We start from the raw sequence: 18,303 nt of genomic DNA, 5'->3' as shown, positions 1-18,303 counted from the left end.
TCATTAACAGGTAGTAATAGCTTATAGTTCAGAATCAACATATATAAACGCCTCACTGTTTTTGGCAGCCCTGTTCAATTTCACATACATGAAATTAAATCTCATTTAAGAATGAAGTGCATATTCTGAAAATAATCTCTTCTTAATTATGGTATGGAATGAAAATGGATGCTTCTTTTATGTAGTCAATTAAGTCTTTGTGGATCTTGGACATGCAGCCTCTATGGTGAACGAAGTATCTTACAGGTCCGTCAATGAATCATTATCTGCTCGAGAACTGGTTTCAGATACAACTATAGAGGTACCTCTCTATCTTTCTCATAATAGAATTGGATGATCAATGCAAGTGATTTATTTAGGTTGTAATACTTTGTGGGCTGACTGAAAATTAATAACACGAAGCTGAATTTTACAAGTTTCCATTCATATGCATTTTGGTTTTCCAGAAATACATGTGACTGTTGTGGTTATTGGTACTAACCCAAGGTTTATCAGGTCCTCATTGATATACCATTTGCATTTCAAGTTATACCTGTTGAAGTTATAGAGTCTACTGGAAACCAAGTTTTGCAACAAGTGCTTCGAGTGATGCTGCCAAGATTCCTAAGCCAGGTTGGTTAGGTTTTTGGTCTTTTGACAGAATACAGCATTATGCCAAAATCTTATTGTGTCTGGTTATAGTGCCTCCACATTTGCTCCATATGATCTATATCCAAGTTTTGGGGTCTGATTTTTAATTATACAACTGCAATAGTTAAAATACAAGCAACAAACATGGCCCCTTTTAAGGATATAGAGGTCTGTATGGTTAGGAAATAACAGAACAGGAAAATCCCATCTCTCTGTAAAAAAGTCTTATGGAGTAGCTTATATCTTAATTTGTGGAAGTTATACAAGTATTTGTTTTTTTGCCTGATGCAAAGATATTACATGCACTTCTGTTGGCCATCTATTTTGCTGAATATTTCTCTTGTAGATGTTTCAGATGCATGTGTACTCTCATTGTTGTCTTCTAGTGAATTTGGCCTACCACAGTCTGTATTTTCTTTTTCATCAGGATTTCTAGTTCAAATGCTTAACATTTTGCCTCTTTTTTTCAGCTTGCCAAGGACTACAGAGCATGGGCTTCTGGTGATACATCTCGACGACCCCTTGGAACAGGGGAGATCTGATAATTTTCTAGGAATAGCAAAAAAAAAAGGAAAAAATTCCCATTATTTTAGGATGTTATTTGTACTAGTAAATTTCATTTGTGCTAGTTTGTGTTTAAGAATTTTTTACTTTTATAGTTGGTTCCTTTTTCAAACTGTTGGCCATTTCAACATGTAAATAACCAAGTATTTTTTCAAAAAAGAAAAAAGAAAAACACACATTCATGCCACTTGCATATCATCTGCTAGGATGGGCACCTCTAGAGTTGTACAATAAATTCATGCTTTATTAGTGAAGCAAGGTGGTGTTTCTTTCTAACCCCACTATTTGTATTGTATTATAGACAAATTGTAAAGAGTGAATGGATATAGGTTAAATTTATTTAGTGTAATTTGAGCATTAGATTGTACTGGAAATGACTGACTGATTTGTTGAAATTTCACCTTAGTCTGTAGGTAACATCAATCAGTGTGAACAACAAACAGCCTATTGTGATATGTGAACAACAATCAGCTCATTGTGATTTGTCAAAATGAGAGAACTTATAGAATCATGAGAGACCATTAGAGGGAGTAGAGCTGGGGTCATGTGAGGGATCAATGATAGGCTTGGGCTGTGTAGGTCATCAGTTACAACTAGATTAGAAGAGAAATGAAGAGAACTTTTGCTTGTGGTCTCCACGATGTAGCCAAGCCTGCATTGGCTTGATCTAGGATTGACTGACATGGGAAGACATTTGATAGTTGGGCACCATATGTTTACGGTTACATAAGTATGTTTTTAATTAAAGTCAGCAGCTCAACAAGTGCTCTGACCATTACACAACTATAACCCAGAGGTGTCGCAAGAGATCAACAACACGCTAACAAAAGGTGCTAACAGTTACAAAATATAAACAACACTCTAACAGGAAGGCAAGTACCCACCTTAAGAGTGGCTAGACAACTCACCTGTAGCATGGAGAGTAGTTTGATGATTTTTCCCATTCCATTGGGCCATTTTCTAGGCGATGCTATCATTAGGACTTCTACAAGGAGCAGCAGCTTGTGACATTCTATTTGGAATACTGTTGGCACAAGGGGTGGCATGCTGAAAAAGTTGTACATTGTTAGCCAAAGCTTGGAGAAGAGCGGAAGCAACAGGTTGAGTAGGGTTTACATGGCTAGAAGAGACACCACCACCAGGAGTACATTAGTTTACTGATTTGTCATTGATGCCAAAGACAGGAAGGAATTCTAATCATTAGTTTACTGGTTTATCATTAATCCCAAAAACAAGAAGGAATTCTTACATAAGTAACATTGCAAGTGTTTGATGATCAAATACTTGGAATCGAGTGACATGTAGAATGCATTCTCTGAAAGTGCAGATTGTAGTCAGCAACGTCAGCATGTATCCTGAGTTCTGGCACAGTTATTTGTCATTACTGGTAAAGTTTATGTGAACGAGCATATAACCATCAGGTTTGTGTGAAGATTATCATAGGCGGCTCTGTATTGGGTTTGTATGGAGATGATCATGAAAATAGAAGACAGAAATATTAATGTTCTTCTATCAGCATGAAGACCTGAGTAGTAAAAGAACAAAATAATTATCATGAAAATAGAACACACAAATATTAGCCTTTCTTCTATCACTGTATAAACACGAAGATCTGAGCAGTACAAAAACTAAATAATTATCACGTTAATAAAGTGCCATGTCCGAAACTTTTGAGGTCTTATCTTCAAATTTTAATTTATTAGAATTTCAAAGCAGCAGAAACTAGAAGATAGAACAAAGAAATAATATGCTATATTATATTGATCAAATGATCTTTATTTATACAATTACGAGGAGAAATAACTTTCCTATAAATCAGCTAAACTTACTGTCAACATTATACAGAGGAATGACAGCTAACTATGAGAAGGAGGACACATCTACAGCTAGTTATTTTTTCAAACTGAAACTCTATGACTCATACAACTGAACTGAACTTATGTTGGCAGTCAATCAAAGAAGGTTTTGCCACATGTGCAACAATCAGTTATATTATATTTACTACTATTGGAACATTATCTCCAACACCCCCCCTAATGTGACAATAAAAGAACAAAAACATTATGTAGAATTATTCTTTGAAAGATAGTTCATAGACCAGTAAGACTTCCTCAAGTTGCTCCTAAATGCTGTTATAGTTATGCAACTATCATCCAAGCTTCAAAACACCCTTGGGCACCATTTGCACATGAATTGCCTCATAACCGTTATAAAGGTATGATGCCAAACTTCCATATTTTCAGATCTCATTGAGCTATTGGACACCAGTTCACGCATCTGTCTCATAACCCCGATGAGGTATAATTTCTCAAATCTATTAGCACCTCAAACTATTGAGCATCTATATAGCCTCTACTACACCCTTTCCTATCTTCAAAGCATTGGCTTCTTCAAAATAGAATAATTATTTCATCTTCAATAAAATCATAATCACCATCAAGATCTGGTTCTTCTTCACCATGCCTCTTTTCCTTGATAGCTTCTTCTCTAACACAATTTAACAGGAAGATGGCTCTGATACCATATTAGAAATTTAAAACAACATAAACAAAGAAGATACAACAAAGAAATAATATGCTATATTATATTAATCAAATGATCTTTATTTATACAATCATGAAGAGAAATAACTTTCCTATAAATCAGTTAAACTTACTAACAACAAACTACAGAGGAACGACATCTTACTACGAGAAAGAGAACACATCTACAACTAGTTATTGTTTCAAACTGAATATCTATGACTCATACGCCTGAACTGAACTTATGTTGCCAGCAACTCAAACATGGTTTGCCACATGTGCAACAATTAGTTATGTTTTATTTACTACTGTTAGAACATTAACTCCAACAACTTTAGAAAGCCTTCAGCGGTGAAAGAAAAAGTGTTTAGAAACCTTGAAGGCAGTAATATTTAATGCCAACAGGGGAATATTATGCAAACGGTAAACACTATAATCGCTGTGTAATATTCTGAAGATTATGCTGAAGTATAGGTAGGAAAAATGCTTTTTAGAGTATTGAAATTTGTTTAGACACGATATATATACACAGATGACAATTGTTTTGCATTACATTATCAGGCTAAGGTATTATAATGGTGGCATATTTGATTTGGCACCTGTACAGATTGACAACAAGATTTTGTTACATTTTTTGAACATTAAAGCGATTCAACAGACTTTGTATTAGGAGAAAGGACCTACTTGAACACGTGCTAATGGATGTGATAGGAGTTGTTCATTTGATACTCACACTTATGGTTTTAAGATTCATACTTATTGTCTTAGTGTCCAATTTTTTTTTGACAGTATTGCACTAATAATTGTGACTTTAAACTTGTTAGTACAATGATGATCACCCAAATTGAATGAAATGTACCCTTAATTGTAAAAAGAAACCAATGATGTGAAGCCACACCAACTCTGCAAGTATGGGTACCCTCTTTGCACAACCATTGACCTCACTTTCTATTTGGGCTGTTTTAAACAACTTAGCAAAAAACACGCAGTTGTGGCATCATAATTGATGATTTGGACTTGAAACCTTAGTAATAAGAAGATGACTTGCCAAGTAAGCTGCTGTAAAAAATTGAGAGTGATTTGAAAATTTCACATAGAACTTTGATAAACACCAAATTATGCCGCTCAACTATTGGTTCCTCTCCCCTTGAAGAAGAATTTTCTTTTAACATCCATGAGACTAATCATAGCCTATGAGACAGCCTGTCGACTTCACTAAATCATCTCTTTTCCTATGCAAATTAATGATGAGGTCCCCCAACTTCTCAATATTTTCCTCATTGAATAAGTTATGCCAAGAGCCAGCAATTAAAATATTCATGAATTTGTCCATGTTTTCCTTGTAAGCAACATAATCAACTATAAAATAGTGTTCACTTTCCACATTCTCATAATTGCCAAAAAGACAAACTTACTCTTCTCACATCTGTTTTTCGTATTTTCCAACCTCTAGGTTGCAATGCCCCAGTGTCAAAGGACAAGCTGTTAGTCTATTATTGTGTCCCCCTTAGGCTAATTATTTTGTGGGTGGAGGGACTTCTGAGGCATAGCCTCAATTATGGGAGGGTCTTCTCTTCTCCACAATTCAATATGTTTTTGTTTGGTCTTTATTTGACTCAGATTGGACTTCGTTTGGATTTAGTTTCATGTACTTACTATTTATGACAAGTTTGATGATGATTGAGAGCAACCCTTTCTATTTTTGAAAAGTGCATTTGGTTATGTGGGGAAATAATAGATGTGACTTCTGTTTCTAACGATATATATAAATGATAAGTATTTTGGGAGTTATTATTTTTAGAAGCCGAATTATTATTAAAACATCAAATGGATTATTACAAAGTTATAATTTCACTTAAGTTGAGGTTTTAGTAATCACTGGAAGGGGCTATTTATTCCATTAATTCATGGAAGCTTAAGCCAAAATATTAATTAGAGTGTTGGAGTAAATGAATTATTAGAGGCAAAAAATATATCTATTTATACCACATTGGTTGGAAAAGTGCAAGATCTTCCACAAAAATTATAAAAGATTTGCTAGTTCTTTTTGATTTGTTGCTTATGCTATTGAAATTTGCTTTTGATAATTTGTGTGGAGAAGAAATTGAAACAAGGGTTTCCAAATATCAGCTTGAGAAATTGTAAATTCTTTACCGTTATAGCACATTGAATTGGTTGCAACATACCAGTGATGGCTTGAGCTAGAGGCCATGAAATAGTTCATTAGTGATCAAAGGAATGTGGTGGATTCATTGTTTAATCCCAAGAAATTAATAGTAGGGGTATGTTTGTGTTCATGCAGATCACAAACATTAGTATGGTCAGCGTTTGGTGTTTGCAAAGCCAACACTCTTCCACAGGTAGCAGGTACTAATTGGAGGCTGCAGTTTAATTATTGGAGCAATGTTTGACATATATTTGGGAACATTTGGAGTAAGGGCGCCTCTCTTATTAACTCTAAGCTTCAACGTCAGTTAGGGACAATTTCAAAGGCAATGATATCAACTTAAGGTGTCAATTTATGCATACTGCTAGTACAGGTTCATTCCAATGGTTTTAAAATATATTTCATATGCTTTGAATTTGATCATTGTAAATGTTTTTTTTCTTAGAATCAGTCCAATAGATACCAGTTTAAATAAGAAAGATTGAAACTAAGCTTTCATGCCAAGTGTTTTTGAAAATGTCTATTGGCTGTAGATGCACATTTTACATGTAGAAATTATATGTATGCATTTGAAAGGGTTAGAAATAATTGCATTGTAACTTAGCTCTTTGCCTAGACTTCTTGGTAATCTTTTCCAAACATTCTAACTTCATTTGAGACCATTCCAAGCAATTAAATGCAATCTGAAAATAAAATACAATGAGATAGAGCTTGTATCCAAAGTGTTTGATGATATGCCAAACATTTGAAAAGTAAGACAAATTTGTGTTTGTCAGAGTTTGAATTGACATGGGTTCTTACATTAGCTCACTACAAAGCTAATGTGAGTTATTCTTAAGTTGAGCAATAAGAATTTTTCATTCAAAGCAATTTTGGCCCCTCTGTAAGGTTTTTGAAGTTGACCATGAGTAGGATTAAACTTGTTGATAAACAATGCACAAGTTTTGAATTTGAGTTGATAGATATTACAAAGATATATATGCACGCTTTTACTTAAGGAGTGGTTACAATTTACAAAAGAATTTTAGTTATTTTGGTTCAAATTGAAATTGATTTACAAATGTTGTACTTGGACTATATTTTCTTGAGTTCTGCCTACAAAAAGGTTATTGGCATTGTAGATTGAATTTATTTTACAGTAAACTAATCATAACTATATAAACATATGAGAATTTTGGTTCATTCATATTTCAAATGGAAAATTTCAAAAAATATACTTTTGATCATTGTATATTTCGAGTTAATTCATAGTTTGATGAATTATGTTTGTAAGAGTTGGTGCTTGAGAAGAAATGAGTAGGTGCTCACATTTATAGGCGTTTGTACTCTAAGATGAGGGTTTGGTGATTTCTCAATGTTAATACCCTTAAATATTGCAACTAATTTTGATTTGTGAGGTTGGATTATGATAGTAACTTCTAGTTGTATATTGTGAAATCCTAGCATGTAAAGAACATTAAAGTTAATCTAACATTCACAACTAAAGAAATACAACAATATGTATGAGAGGATGAAGGAGACACATAAAGAGGAAGCAAACCAAGTATGGTGAGCTCCCCAACTATGACCTTGATACTTCGATGTGTCCAATAATGGGGATGTATGCTCAAACATGCTTCAAGCTTCAAGTGATGGGTTATAATTGATCATGAGGGTGAGGGAAGGGTTTTAACAATGGGAACATAGAGGAATTTTGCCATTATAGATGATATTTTGGTAGTTTTTAGGCTCTCAAAATATCATTATAACATTAGCATAAAGGTGTGTTAGATTGTGAGAGGGTAAGGGTCCAATTTATAGGCTAAGGGGTGGTGAGATGGATGGCTAGGATGCAAGGATGGAAAAAGGATGAGGGAGGGCTATGATGCAAGGAAGGGGAAGTACATGGATTGTGCTTCTTCAAATCCATAGCCTTGTGACACTTGGGGATTGGATGGGGGAAGAGGGTCAAAATGAAAGGTCAAAGGGAGTTATGAGGGAGGAGTGTTGAAGAGGGATGTAAGAGGCATTAAAGAGCCATTTAGGCATGTAAGAGCTTTAAAGTCATTTGGATAGGAATGTAAGAAGGATTAGACAGGACTTTGACTTTGGCTTGGGTTAGGAAGTCTTAACCCTTATTTAAAGTTGTGCACATGTTTAAAGGGGGATTAGGTTTGGCTTAGGATGCAAGTGATTTGGTACTAATGAGATATGTTAATTAGCTGGCTAGTGAGGTTAGCATAGGTGAATGTGTTGGATTTGGATAATTATAGGGTTTAGGAATGGTTAGGGGTTTGAGAATTGATTTATCAAATGATTTATTTAATAAAAGGGGATGTGAGATTAAATAAAATAGGTATGGTGCAATTATTTAATTTAATGGAAGAATAGGGATTTAAATGACAATCTGACTTTAGGTTGTCATTTGATTTTATCGATTGGACTATAGTTAATTAATTAAATATTAAATATTTAATAAATAATGTCCTAGAAGATGACTAAATAAGATTACTTAGTGATGTGATCAGATTTAAGTGTCTACATTTTGCCCCTCTATGATATAGTGTTGGGATAACATTATTTCAAAGAAGATTTTTAAATGCCCTAGTTTCGAGTAGAAAGAGGAGAGACTAGACTCTGTGATGCCTCCTCAACAAGGCAGTAGGGAGAGAAGACGAGGCTTGGTGAATTCTTGAAAAGATACAACAAACCGAGGTAAGAAGGAGGACACAAAGGGACTAAAAGAGTGTTAAAAATGCAAAAAACAACATGGCTGGAGGAAGTGGCGGGGGGGGGGGGGGGGGGGGGGGGGGGGCGGGGGGGGTGCTAGATGGGTCAAAAAGGGAAGTAGGGCACCACGAAGGGCCTATAAGAGGGTCTAAGAGGGCCAAAAATGAGTAACTACTCTTATATTTACAACGATATATTATCGTTTGTGAGCTTTGCATTAAACGATGTGATGAATGTGTAGAGACAACTAGAGCATCGGGTAGATGTGGTACGGTGAGTGCGGACACGATGGATACTAGACTATTTGATAGGCACTATAAATTTTCTTTGTTATTTTTATTTGTTTTCTTTTATAGTGTTCCCAAAAAGCAAAACTGCATTCCTGTAGGCACGAGTGCAATCCCGCAAAAGGGCCAAGGGTAAAGGATAAAATGGAGGGTTGTAAGTTGTTTTTGCAAGAAAGAGAATCTGGCTTAAAGTTTATGTGGGATAGTGATTTTGGATGTGAGGAAGTGTTCTTGTTAGCAGGAATGCATTCCCAATGGTTAAAGGGTGGGATAGGTTCTTGAGTCAATGTGGGAATGGGGGAAAGTTTGACCTGGGGGGGGGGTGTAGAAATGGTAGATGTGGTCCCACTGTAATCTATAGCTCCAAAAATGTAGGGATAGGGAGGGGTTGTAGGAATGCGGTTCAAGGTTTTTCTTGGAGGGGTAAAGGCCAGAGGTTTATGAAATATAGGCAGAAGGGGTTAGTGGAAAACAAAACTGACATGGGTTTGGTTTCCTGGATCCAACGGTCATTGGATAAATTAGTGTTGCCAGAGTGATGTGTCACAGTTTTGCACGCTAGAGAGCAGTTCACACCAACGGATTAGGCTAGGATTGATGCTATTGGGTTGGGGTATCTCGCTAGATTGCCACATACTCATACATATATGGCAATGGTGACATCGTTGTGCGAGTGTTGACACATCAAGACAGGGATAATACATCTACTGATAGGGGAGATGATCATCACCTTGGAGGACGTGTACACAATCTTTTGACTACCAATGTGGGGCACGTCAGTGATGGCCACGAGAGGAGTCACAAGGGAGAGGGCGGTGCGATGACTAGTGGGACTTGGGGTCTAGTTTCGGATCCAGAGGGGTTAGTTTTCATTAGATGAACACTTGGATCAGGTGGCTGCAAATCAATAGATATATTTCTACATGTACGAGCTAGTGTCAAGGTACATTTCCCCAAATACTAGCAAGACATGAGTTACACTAGCATTGATTCCTACGATCATCTGGATGGTAGATGAGGGAATCCCAAATGTGTGGGGCTCACTGATGCTCACAGAGTTATACAAGGATTTACACTAGATAGTATATTAGGGTGCATGACACCACCATGGGAGGAGCATGGGCTTTTCGACCCTACTATATGTATGGGCCTAGGAGCACATTACAACATTTAGACCGATTGGGCAAAGGGACAAGCAACCTGAGGAGCAAGTGGTATACAGTTGGGGAGATCCACTAACATACCACCATATAGAGGAGGTGGACTACTAACGATTCTAGATCGACAAGATCATGACTGTGACATGGAGGCCATATATAGGTCTTGGGCCATGGGCAGAGGAGAGGCAACAACTTTTCTACACTATATTGCCATGTTTAGTATTTGGGTGATGAGACTATATTGCTAAGAAATATTGCCCAGACAAGGTGTTTTAGCAGTTCGGATGGCCGCAGGATGTACCAGGTGATCCAATTTGGTATTTGAGAGTTACCAAATAGTCAATGATGCTATTTGGGCCACCTCAATAGAGAGAGGGATTATTTCAGGCATAACGAGATATGGTGCCCTAGGATTGGGACTGGTTTGGCAGGATGATAGATGTTGGGTCCACATAGGGCTATAGGGATCAGTTTCAACATTTGAGGCTAGTGGAGAGAGCACAGGTGACTAGAGCAATGATGGTGGTAGGAGAGATCACTTGAGCAATGAGGAGAGGGGGATATGAGGTGAAGGGATTGAGACAATAGGCGAAGGTTGTGGTGTATGGGGAAGCACCATAGAGGAGGAGATAGAGGGAGGGAGAGGAGGAGAGGGGGTAAGAGGAGAGGAGGCAAGAGGAGGTGAGGCTAGAGGAGGAGGTGAGACCACAGGAGGAGGGAGGACAGGGGGCTTAGGGGTTGGTTGGGGGAGGAGGATGAGGTTCGTCATCAGGAGGAGGGGATGGTGGATTGGTAGGGAGATATGCGTCCTTGCAGTAGGCACATGATGCCATGAGCCAGTTGCTGTTAGATACACAATGCGAGAGGGAACAACTCAAAGATGAGTGAGATCAGTTCTGGAGGGAGCGAGATGCTACTAAGGGATAACTTGATAGAGCAAAGATTTAGCTGGGGGGACTGCGGTTGGAGTCGAGGTGTTTGGAGGGGAGGTTGGAGGTAACGGAGTCAGAGAGAGATAGACTTTAGGGGAGGGTGGATAATTTATAGGAGGAGAGAGACATGATGGTGTTGGAGGTGGTGACTCTCAGGGCATAGATGATGGTGGTGGGAGGGTTGGAGAAGTTGAGGCAACTAAGGGCGAAGGTGAAAGATTTGTGAGAGAGAGCAGGTTTCTAAAGGGGGAGATACCATGTAGTCATGCCAATGGATCAGATTAAGCATTATGGAGGGTGGTGGGGAGAGTGGGTTGAGTACCAGATGGTCTCATCAGACAGGGAAGAGCCACAGATCAAGGTAGAGCTAGAGACGGGAGAGGGGGATAACTGGGAGGAGGGATGAGGCAAAGAGTTTAGGGGCTAGAGGAGAGAGGATGAGGCCACCACCAGTGGCGCAAGGTGTAGATAGGGATCCCTATGATTCTCACAGAGAGGAGGCGGTGAATGAGGATCTAGATGAGAAGTGATATGCTACAATTTTGTATTTTTAGGATATTTGTGGGATAAAGATGTATTTTTGTGGGTACATACCTGGATGTACTTTTATGGATATTTGTACTATATGGACACTAGATTGGACTATGATGGACATTTTGTATTCTTTTAGGGTTGGGTGATGTATTCATTATTCTTTGGAGGATGTGATGTATATATATGATGAACATTCTTTGGGGTGGGATATGTGTGTAATGAGTATTGTGCCTATGATTTCATTGTATTGTACATTTTTATGAGATGCATGTGGATATAGGTATGATGTGGACTAACATGTGTTATCCAAGATGGGATGTTGTGGATGATATACATGATGCTACTGATGTATTGTGATGCAGGATGTGATTTTGTTTATAGGATATATGAGGTGCATGATGTTACTAACATTTTTGGGATGCAAGATGTGATGTTGTTTATGGGATATATGAGATGCATGATGTTATTGACATTTTTGTGATACAGAATGTGATGTGTGTGTGAGATAAAAAAATGCAAAGAATGATAATGTAAAAATAAATCTAAAAAAGACTATGATGATGTAAAATGATAAAAATGAACCTAAAAACTATGATGATGCAAAAGGATATCGAAAGTGAATCCTAAAAACTATGATGATACAAATAGATAACTAAAATGAACCTAAAAACTATGATGAGGCAAATAGATAATGAAAATGAACCAAAGAATTATGATGAGGCAAATGATAAATAAAGGAACCTACAAACTATGATGATGCAAATGAATAACTAAAATGAACCTAAAAATCATGATGATGCAAAAAGATAACTAAAATGAACCTAAAAAGTATGATGATGCAAAAGGATAAATAAAATGAACCTAAAAATCTATGATGAGGCAAATGATAACAGAAAGGAACCTACAAACTATGATGATGCAAATAGATAACTAAAATGAACCTAAAAACTATGATGACGCAAATAAATAACGAAAATGAACCAAAAATCTATGACAAGGATAATGATAACAAAAAGGAACCTACAAACTATGATGATCAAAAGAATAACTAAAATGAACCTAAACGACTATGATGAGGCAAATGATAACAGAAAGGAACCTACAAACTATGATGATGCAAAAGGATAACTAAAGTGAATCTTAAAAATTATGATGATGAAAAATGATAACTAAAATGAACCTAAAAAACTATGATTGGGCAAATGATAATAGAAAGGAACCTACAAACTATGACAATGCAAATCAATAACTAAAATGAACTTAAAAATCATGATGATACAAAAGGATAACTAAAATGAACCTAAAAATTTATGATGATGCAAAAGGATAACGGAAATGAACCTTAAAAACTATGATGAGGAAAATGATAATAGAAAGGAACCTATAAACTATGATGATGCAAATGAATAACTAAAATGAACTTAAAAATCATGATGATGCAAAATTGCAAAGGGATAACTAAAATGAACCTAAGAAATTATGATGATGCTAATGGTAATTAAAATGAACCTAAAAATTATGATGATGCAAATGGTAACTAAAATAAACCTAAAAATTATGATGATGCAAATGATAATGGAAATGAATCTAAAAAGACTATAATGATGCAAATAATAAATGAACTTAAAAAGCCCATGAAAATGAGGTAAAAGATGAATGAATGTGACATGAATGCAAGTATAATGGTAGGGAAGCGATTGTGGGAGTAGGGGGGTGGGTAGGATGAACCTATATCATATCACTGATCGACTGTAGCCTTGGTTTGGGAGGGGGGGTGGGAAATATTGTGCACAACTTTGAACATAGTTATTGTGAGGTAGGAGATCCAGGGAGATTTGATCGGCTAGGGGATTGGGAAGAAAGGAAAAGGTGATAGTTGTTATATTGGACCTGTGTGATAGGGTGAAATAGGGATAGGAAAATAGGAGAACTAGGGATGCTTTGGGAATAGAAACTATAAGATAGGTAGGATGGATGTGTATGGTAGGATAGGAACATGTAGGATTGGTAGTATTGATGTGGTAAAGGGAGATGTGAGAGATTTTGGTTCATGGAAATAAAGGTAGTGGGTAGGTGCAATTTTTCTTGAAGCTTGAGGGTGGGGTACTTCGTAAAGAAGGACCACCATGTAGTTTGAGCACTTAGTTTGATATAGGAATATTGAGGATATGCCAAAGTTACCAAGAACATCAAGGTATGTTCACCAATATTACATAGGAATGACTTGAAACAAGCACACAAGGATTGCCTCAACATCACACATGAATCCTAGAGGAATCAGAGTGGAAACGATACTAGGTAATCCACAAGAAAACAATATTTTCAAATTGCACCATGTGATTAGAAATGATCATATGTTTAGAACATGCAAGGGTCACATCTGACTAACTCACAAGTAGAAAAAACCTGATCAAAACCTCGCATTCTAATTGCCCCATTCACAACGTACCATGATATAAAATATCATGGCGACCTTGAGGAAGGAACAACCAAATTTCTTAGAAAATATTTTTAAGAACTGAAAAGTGAAATCCAATATTGAAAGAAAGACTAAATCCATAAAAGTAACATTTTGCCAAAGAGATCAGTAGGACTGGATACTGATGGACCAAGATTAAACATGAGGAAGGATGTATCCTACAAGGATCTATTGGTAGTATTTGGGACTATGAAAAATTTCACAACTATAACTTTCTTATAACAACTCTTTGATGATAATGTATCTTGCTGGAGGGATCAAAAAATGACTTTTTAGGAGAAAATGTGGTCTATGACCAGATACAAATTGACCTGAAAGAGAAAATGAGGTATGTACAAAGGAACTAGACTATGAAAGATGAAAGATGGGATGTAAAACAAACCATCCAAGATATGTTCAAGGATTACTATACAAAATTTTAGAGTGGTGGGATTGTTAGGATGACAAGATAGTGATTTTATTTACAATGGGGAAAGCTCTGGATGAGTAGATAACATGAAACAAGGTATGGTACAATGTTGTTGTAAATACAAGGGGTATGATATACAGATATGACACATGAGAGAGGATATAACTAATATGATACATGTGACATGAAACATATGGTAGGATACATGGATATGATTTACGTGGGAAGTGCCATGATATAATACACTACTCTGATACAAATTCCATGCTTAGGAATAGGGATAGTGATAATGATAGTACGATATAGGATCTTTGGAACACCTTGGGAAAATGGGTAGATGAATGACGAGATGTGGGGAGACAGTGGATGGATGTAGATCAGTGATAGATAATGGGAAGGCCAAATATATATGGCACCTATTTGGTAGGTTCTCACCAAGGTACCTATCCAAGGCACTTGAATTGCCAAGTTTCCACTATTGGACACTTTTTTTTTTTTTGGATATTTTGATTTTTTTGGTCTTTTCATAGGATTAGCAAGATACACTGAGGAGCTAAGGCATATAATTTCTTAAGGTGAATGATGTTGGTGGGATCATTTAGTGCTTCACCTTCAAGTGTTGATAGCTGGTATGCTCTTGAGCTGAAAGATGTTGTTACAACATATGGACCAAGCCACGTGGGCTCAAACTTGCCCTTCTTTTCTCGGTCTACTTGGACTTTCACATTTTCTTTGAGGACTATGTTACCTACTTGAAATTTCCATGAGTGAACCTTTTTGTTGAAGTTGCACTCGAGGCGATTCTAATAGATCATGCGATGGTCATAGGCCTATTGCTTTTTTTCATCGAGTAGATCTAGTCGTGTGAGTCGGGTTACTCTATAGTCTTCATCTGATATTTGTCCTCATAAAGAGATGCACAAGGATGGGAATTTGACCACTATAGGTAGGATTTCTTTGGCACCATAGACTAGGAAGTATGGGGTTGTGCCTATGGATGTATGAAGTGAAGTGTAGTAAGCCCATAAGGTTGGGTTGATTTGTAAATGCCAATCAGGGCCAGAATCATTGACAAATTCCTTGAAGATTTTGAGTAGGCTTTTGTTAGTTGCCTCATCCTAATCATTACCTTGTGGGAAGTAGGGGCTAGAAAAATGGTGGTGAATGTGGAGGGAGGTCTTGAGGTTTTCAAAGTTACCCCCATGGTCTATGAAAATGATAGCAAGGATATTGAAGTGACATATAATGTGGTAGATGATGAATTTTGATACTTGGACTCCTTTGGCAGTGACAAGTGAGACTGCCTCAACCCCCTTAGTGAAGTAATATATAGCAGTGATGATCCATTTGTGGCCTTCTGAAGATAAAGGTGCAATAACATCAACAAGGTCAAACCCCCAACATGCAAATGGCCATGGTAGTGCAATGGGTTGAAGATCTTGAGTTGGGGCCCAGACCAAATTTGCATGCTGCTGACAAGGTAGACACCTTTTGACAAAGTCACAAGCATCATGTTTTATAGCAGGCCAATAATATCTAGCTCTGAGTATTTGTCTAGATAGGATTATACCGCTCGTGTGAGCACCACAAAGTTTGGCATGTACCTATTTGAGAGCCATCACAACCTCATTTTGGTCTAGACACTGAGAGAGAGTATTATAATAACCTTGATGATATAAGGTGTTAGCTATGGTAGTATAGTGGGATGTTTTGTCAATGAGGTTTTGACATTGGGTCCTTGTGAGATGAAGAGATATGATACCATTTTTTAGATAAGTATGAATTTTGTGGTACCATAAGGATTGGGGACCAACCAAGTTGCGTACCCATGTTGATTCATTGTTCTCATATATGGGCTTGTGTAGCTGCTAGATTAAGAATTCACATTGTGTAGCTTCTTGAGGGATCTCCAAGAGTGAACTTGATGCAGGAGCATCTTGCATGGGAAAATTGAAAAAAAAAAAAAAAAAATTGTGGAGGAGAGAGAAAGTGACGAAAATTAAACGAGAAATAAAAAAAATAAAAATAAAAAAAAGAAAAAGGAGAAAAGAAAGAAAAAGAGGATTTCTATTTTCGAGGTGCATAGGTGGCATAATAGGAAAATAAAAAATAAATGGTTGTCATTCCATTTATCGAAGTGTGTAAGTAGAATTCTAGAAAGTTATGAATATTGTAGAAAGTTGTGGATATTGTAGAAGGTTATGGAAGTTGTAGAAGATTGTGGAGGAATTCTAGAAGGTTGTGGATAAGTCATGCATGGGGTGGTAAGTGCCTATTTAAGCAAGGCATATGAGCATTTCTAAATCAAGCTCAAGGAGTAGCTTGAGAAGTGGAAGCTCAAGGAGAAGCTCGAGGAGTAGAAGCTCTAGAAGTGGAAGCTCGAGAAGTGGAAACTTGGAAAGTGTGAAAGAGAAGGAGGAAGTGAAGAGTGAGTTTTCTCAAGTCTGTGGACAGAGCGCCGAATGTGAGGCAGTTTACAGCAAGATTGTGATGGACTTGTGAGTGTAGACAGAGCGCCGAATGTGAGGCAGTTTACGCTTGGATCTTGGATAAAGTTGGAGAAGAGCTAGTGACTGCAATTTAGAAACAAGGAGGTTGCTTGGTGGCTTGCGAGCACAAGTTGAGATCTCAGAGGTTTCTACCAGAGTGTGGAGCTGGACTAGCTTGGGTTTGGATTGGATCTTGAGAGATCTTGTAGAAATGTTATTGTAATTGCTAAGGATTTTCAAGTATAATAAAATTGCTTGGGAAGTATTTGTCATTTCTTGTCTCCATTTTGTGGCATTTTTGGTTATGAGTTGGTAAGGGTAGTGCGTACCTTCATTAGTGGTATCAAAGTAGGCCCTTCGTCAGTGGTATCAGAGCGTACCTTCATCAAGTGGTATCAGAGCGGTACTTCATCAGTGGTATCAGAGCCGTACTTCATCAGTCGTATTAGAGCCATACTTCATCAGAACTGATAGTGGCCATGGCATCTGCAACCTTGACACCTGTGTTAATTGGATTTGAATGAAATTTTTCTTTAACTAATCAACCAATTCTTTGTAGGGTTGTAGTTTATCATCCTTTGTCTAGTATTCATCAAGGACTTTCTTGATAATCAGCTATGAGTCTCCAAACACCTGTAGCTCTGTTATGTTCAATTCAACTGCTATTTTGAGCCCTGTAATAAGAGCTTCATACTTTGATATGTTGTTGGTGCACTAAAATTGAAGTTTGAAAGACTTAGGAATATAGTTTCCTTGAGGGGTGACTGACAATATGCTTTCTTTGGAGCCATTAAATGTATAAGATCCATCAAAGTATGACTTCCATGATGGTTGTTCGCATATCATGTAGAGATGTTCATACGGAGACTCCATAATGAGAGGGTGATCAACAACTAAGGGTGCATCATCCAAATGATTTGCTATATCTTGTCCTGTGATTTCCTTTTGATTGACATATTGAATGTCAAATTGACTAAGAAGCATGACCCATTATGCTAGGCAGACTATGAGTGTTGTGCATGTTAACATGTATTCCAAAGGATCAATTTTGGAGATAAGTTGCACAATATGACTCAACATGTAATGGCACAACTTTTGAGTGAAAAAAAAATAGCTAAACAAGATTTTCCCATAGGTGTGTAATTCAGTTCATAACCAACTAGAGTGTGAGTGATGTAGCAAATATCCCTTTCTTTCCCTTTGTCATTAAGTTGTGCTATAAGTTCACCTAATGCTATGGGGGTAGATGTTATGTATAATATCAATGGTCTCCCAACAACTAACAGAACCAACATGGGTGGGTTAGCCAAGTATTGCTTGATTTGTTCAAAGCTATTCTGGCTAATATGATCCCATCTAAAATTCTGATCCTTTTTGAGAAAATGTGTGAATGACTGACATTTATCTGCGAGCTGTGAGAT

At 37.1% G+C, this 18,303-nt stretch overlaps 1 protein-coding gene across 1 annotated transcript in view; it reads left to right on the top strand.

Annotated features, from left to right (window-relative positions):
• The window catches only part of LOC149578241 (RAP release 2, galactose-binding-like domain protein, putative (DUF1997)), a 78,562-nt gene extending 77,019 nt beyond the window's left edge, over nucleotides 1–1,543 (top strand). Inside the window, exons 4-6 of the mRNA XM_089827923.1 lie at nucleotides 219–301; nucleotides 496–612; nucleotides 1,101–1,543. Of these exons, the coding sequence (XP_089684049.1) occupies nucleotides 219–301; nucleotides 496–612; nucleotides 1,101–1,172 (272 nt within the window). The 3' untranslated portion in view covers nucleotides 1,173–1,543. The remainder of the gene's footprint in view (nucleotides 1–218; nucleotides 302–495; nucleotides 613–1,100) is intronic.
• Nucleotides 1,544–18,303: the final 16,760 nt, after the last annotated feature.

Source organism: Cupressus sempervirens, chromosome 1, assembly GCF_028749045.1.
Source record: "Cupressus sempervirens isolate cs-2001-9-10 chromosome 1, ASM2874904v1, whole genome shotgun sequence".
Classification (NCBI taxonomy): Eukaryota; Viridiplantae; Streptophyta; class Pinopsida; order Cupressales; family Cupressaceae; genus Cupressus; species Cupressus sempervirens.
The sequence above is the reverse complement of the archived record's forward strand: the minus strand, read 5'-3'. Positions and strand labels throughout refer to the sequence as shown.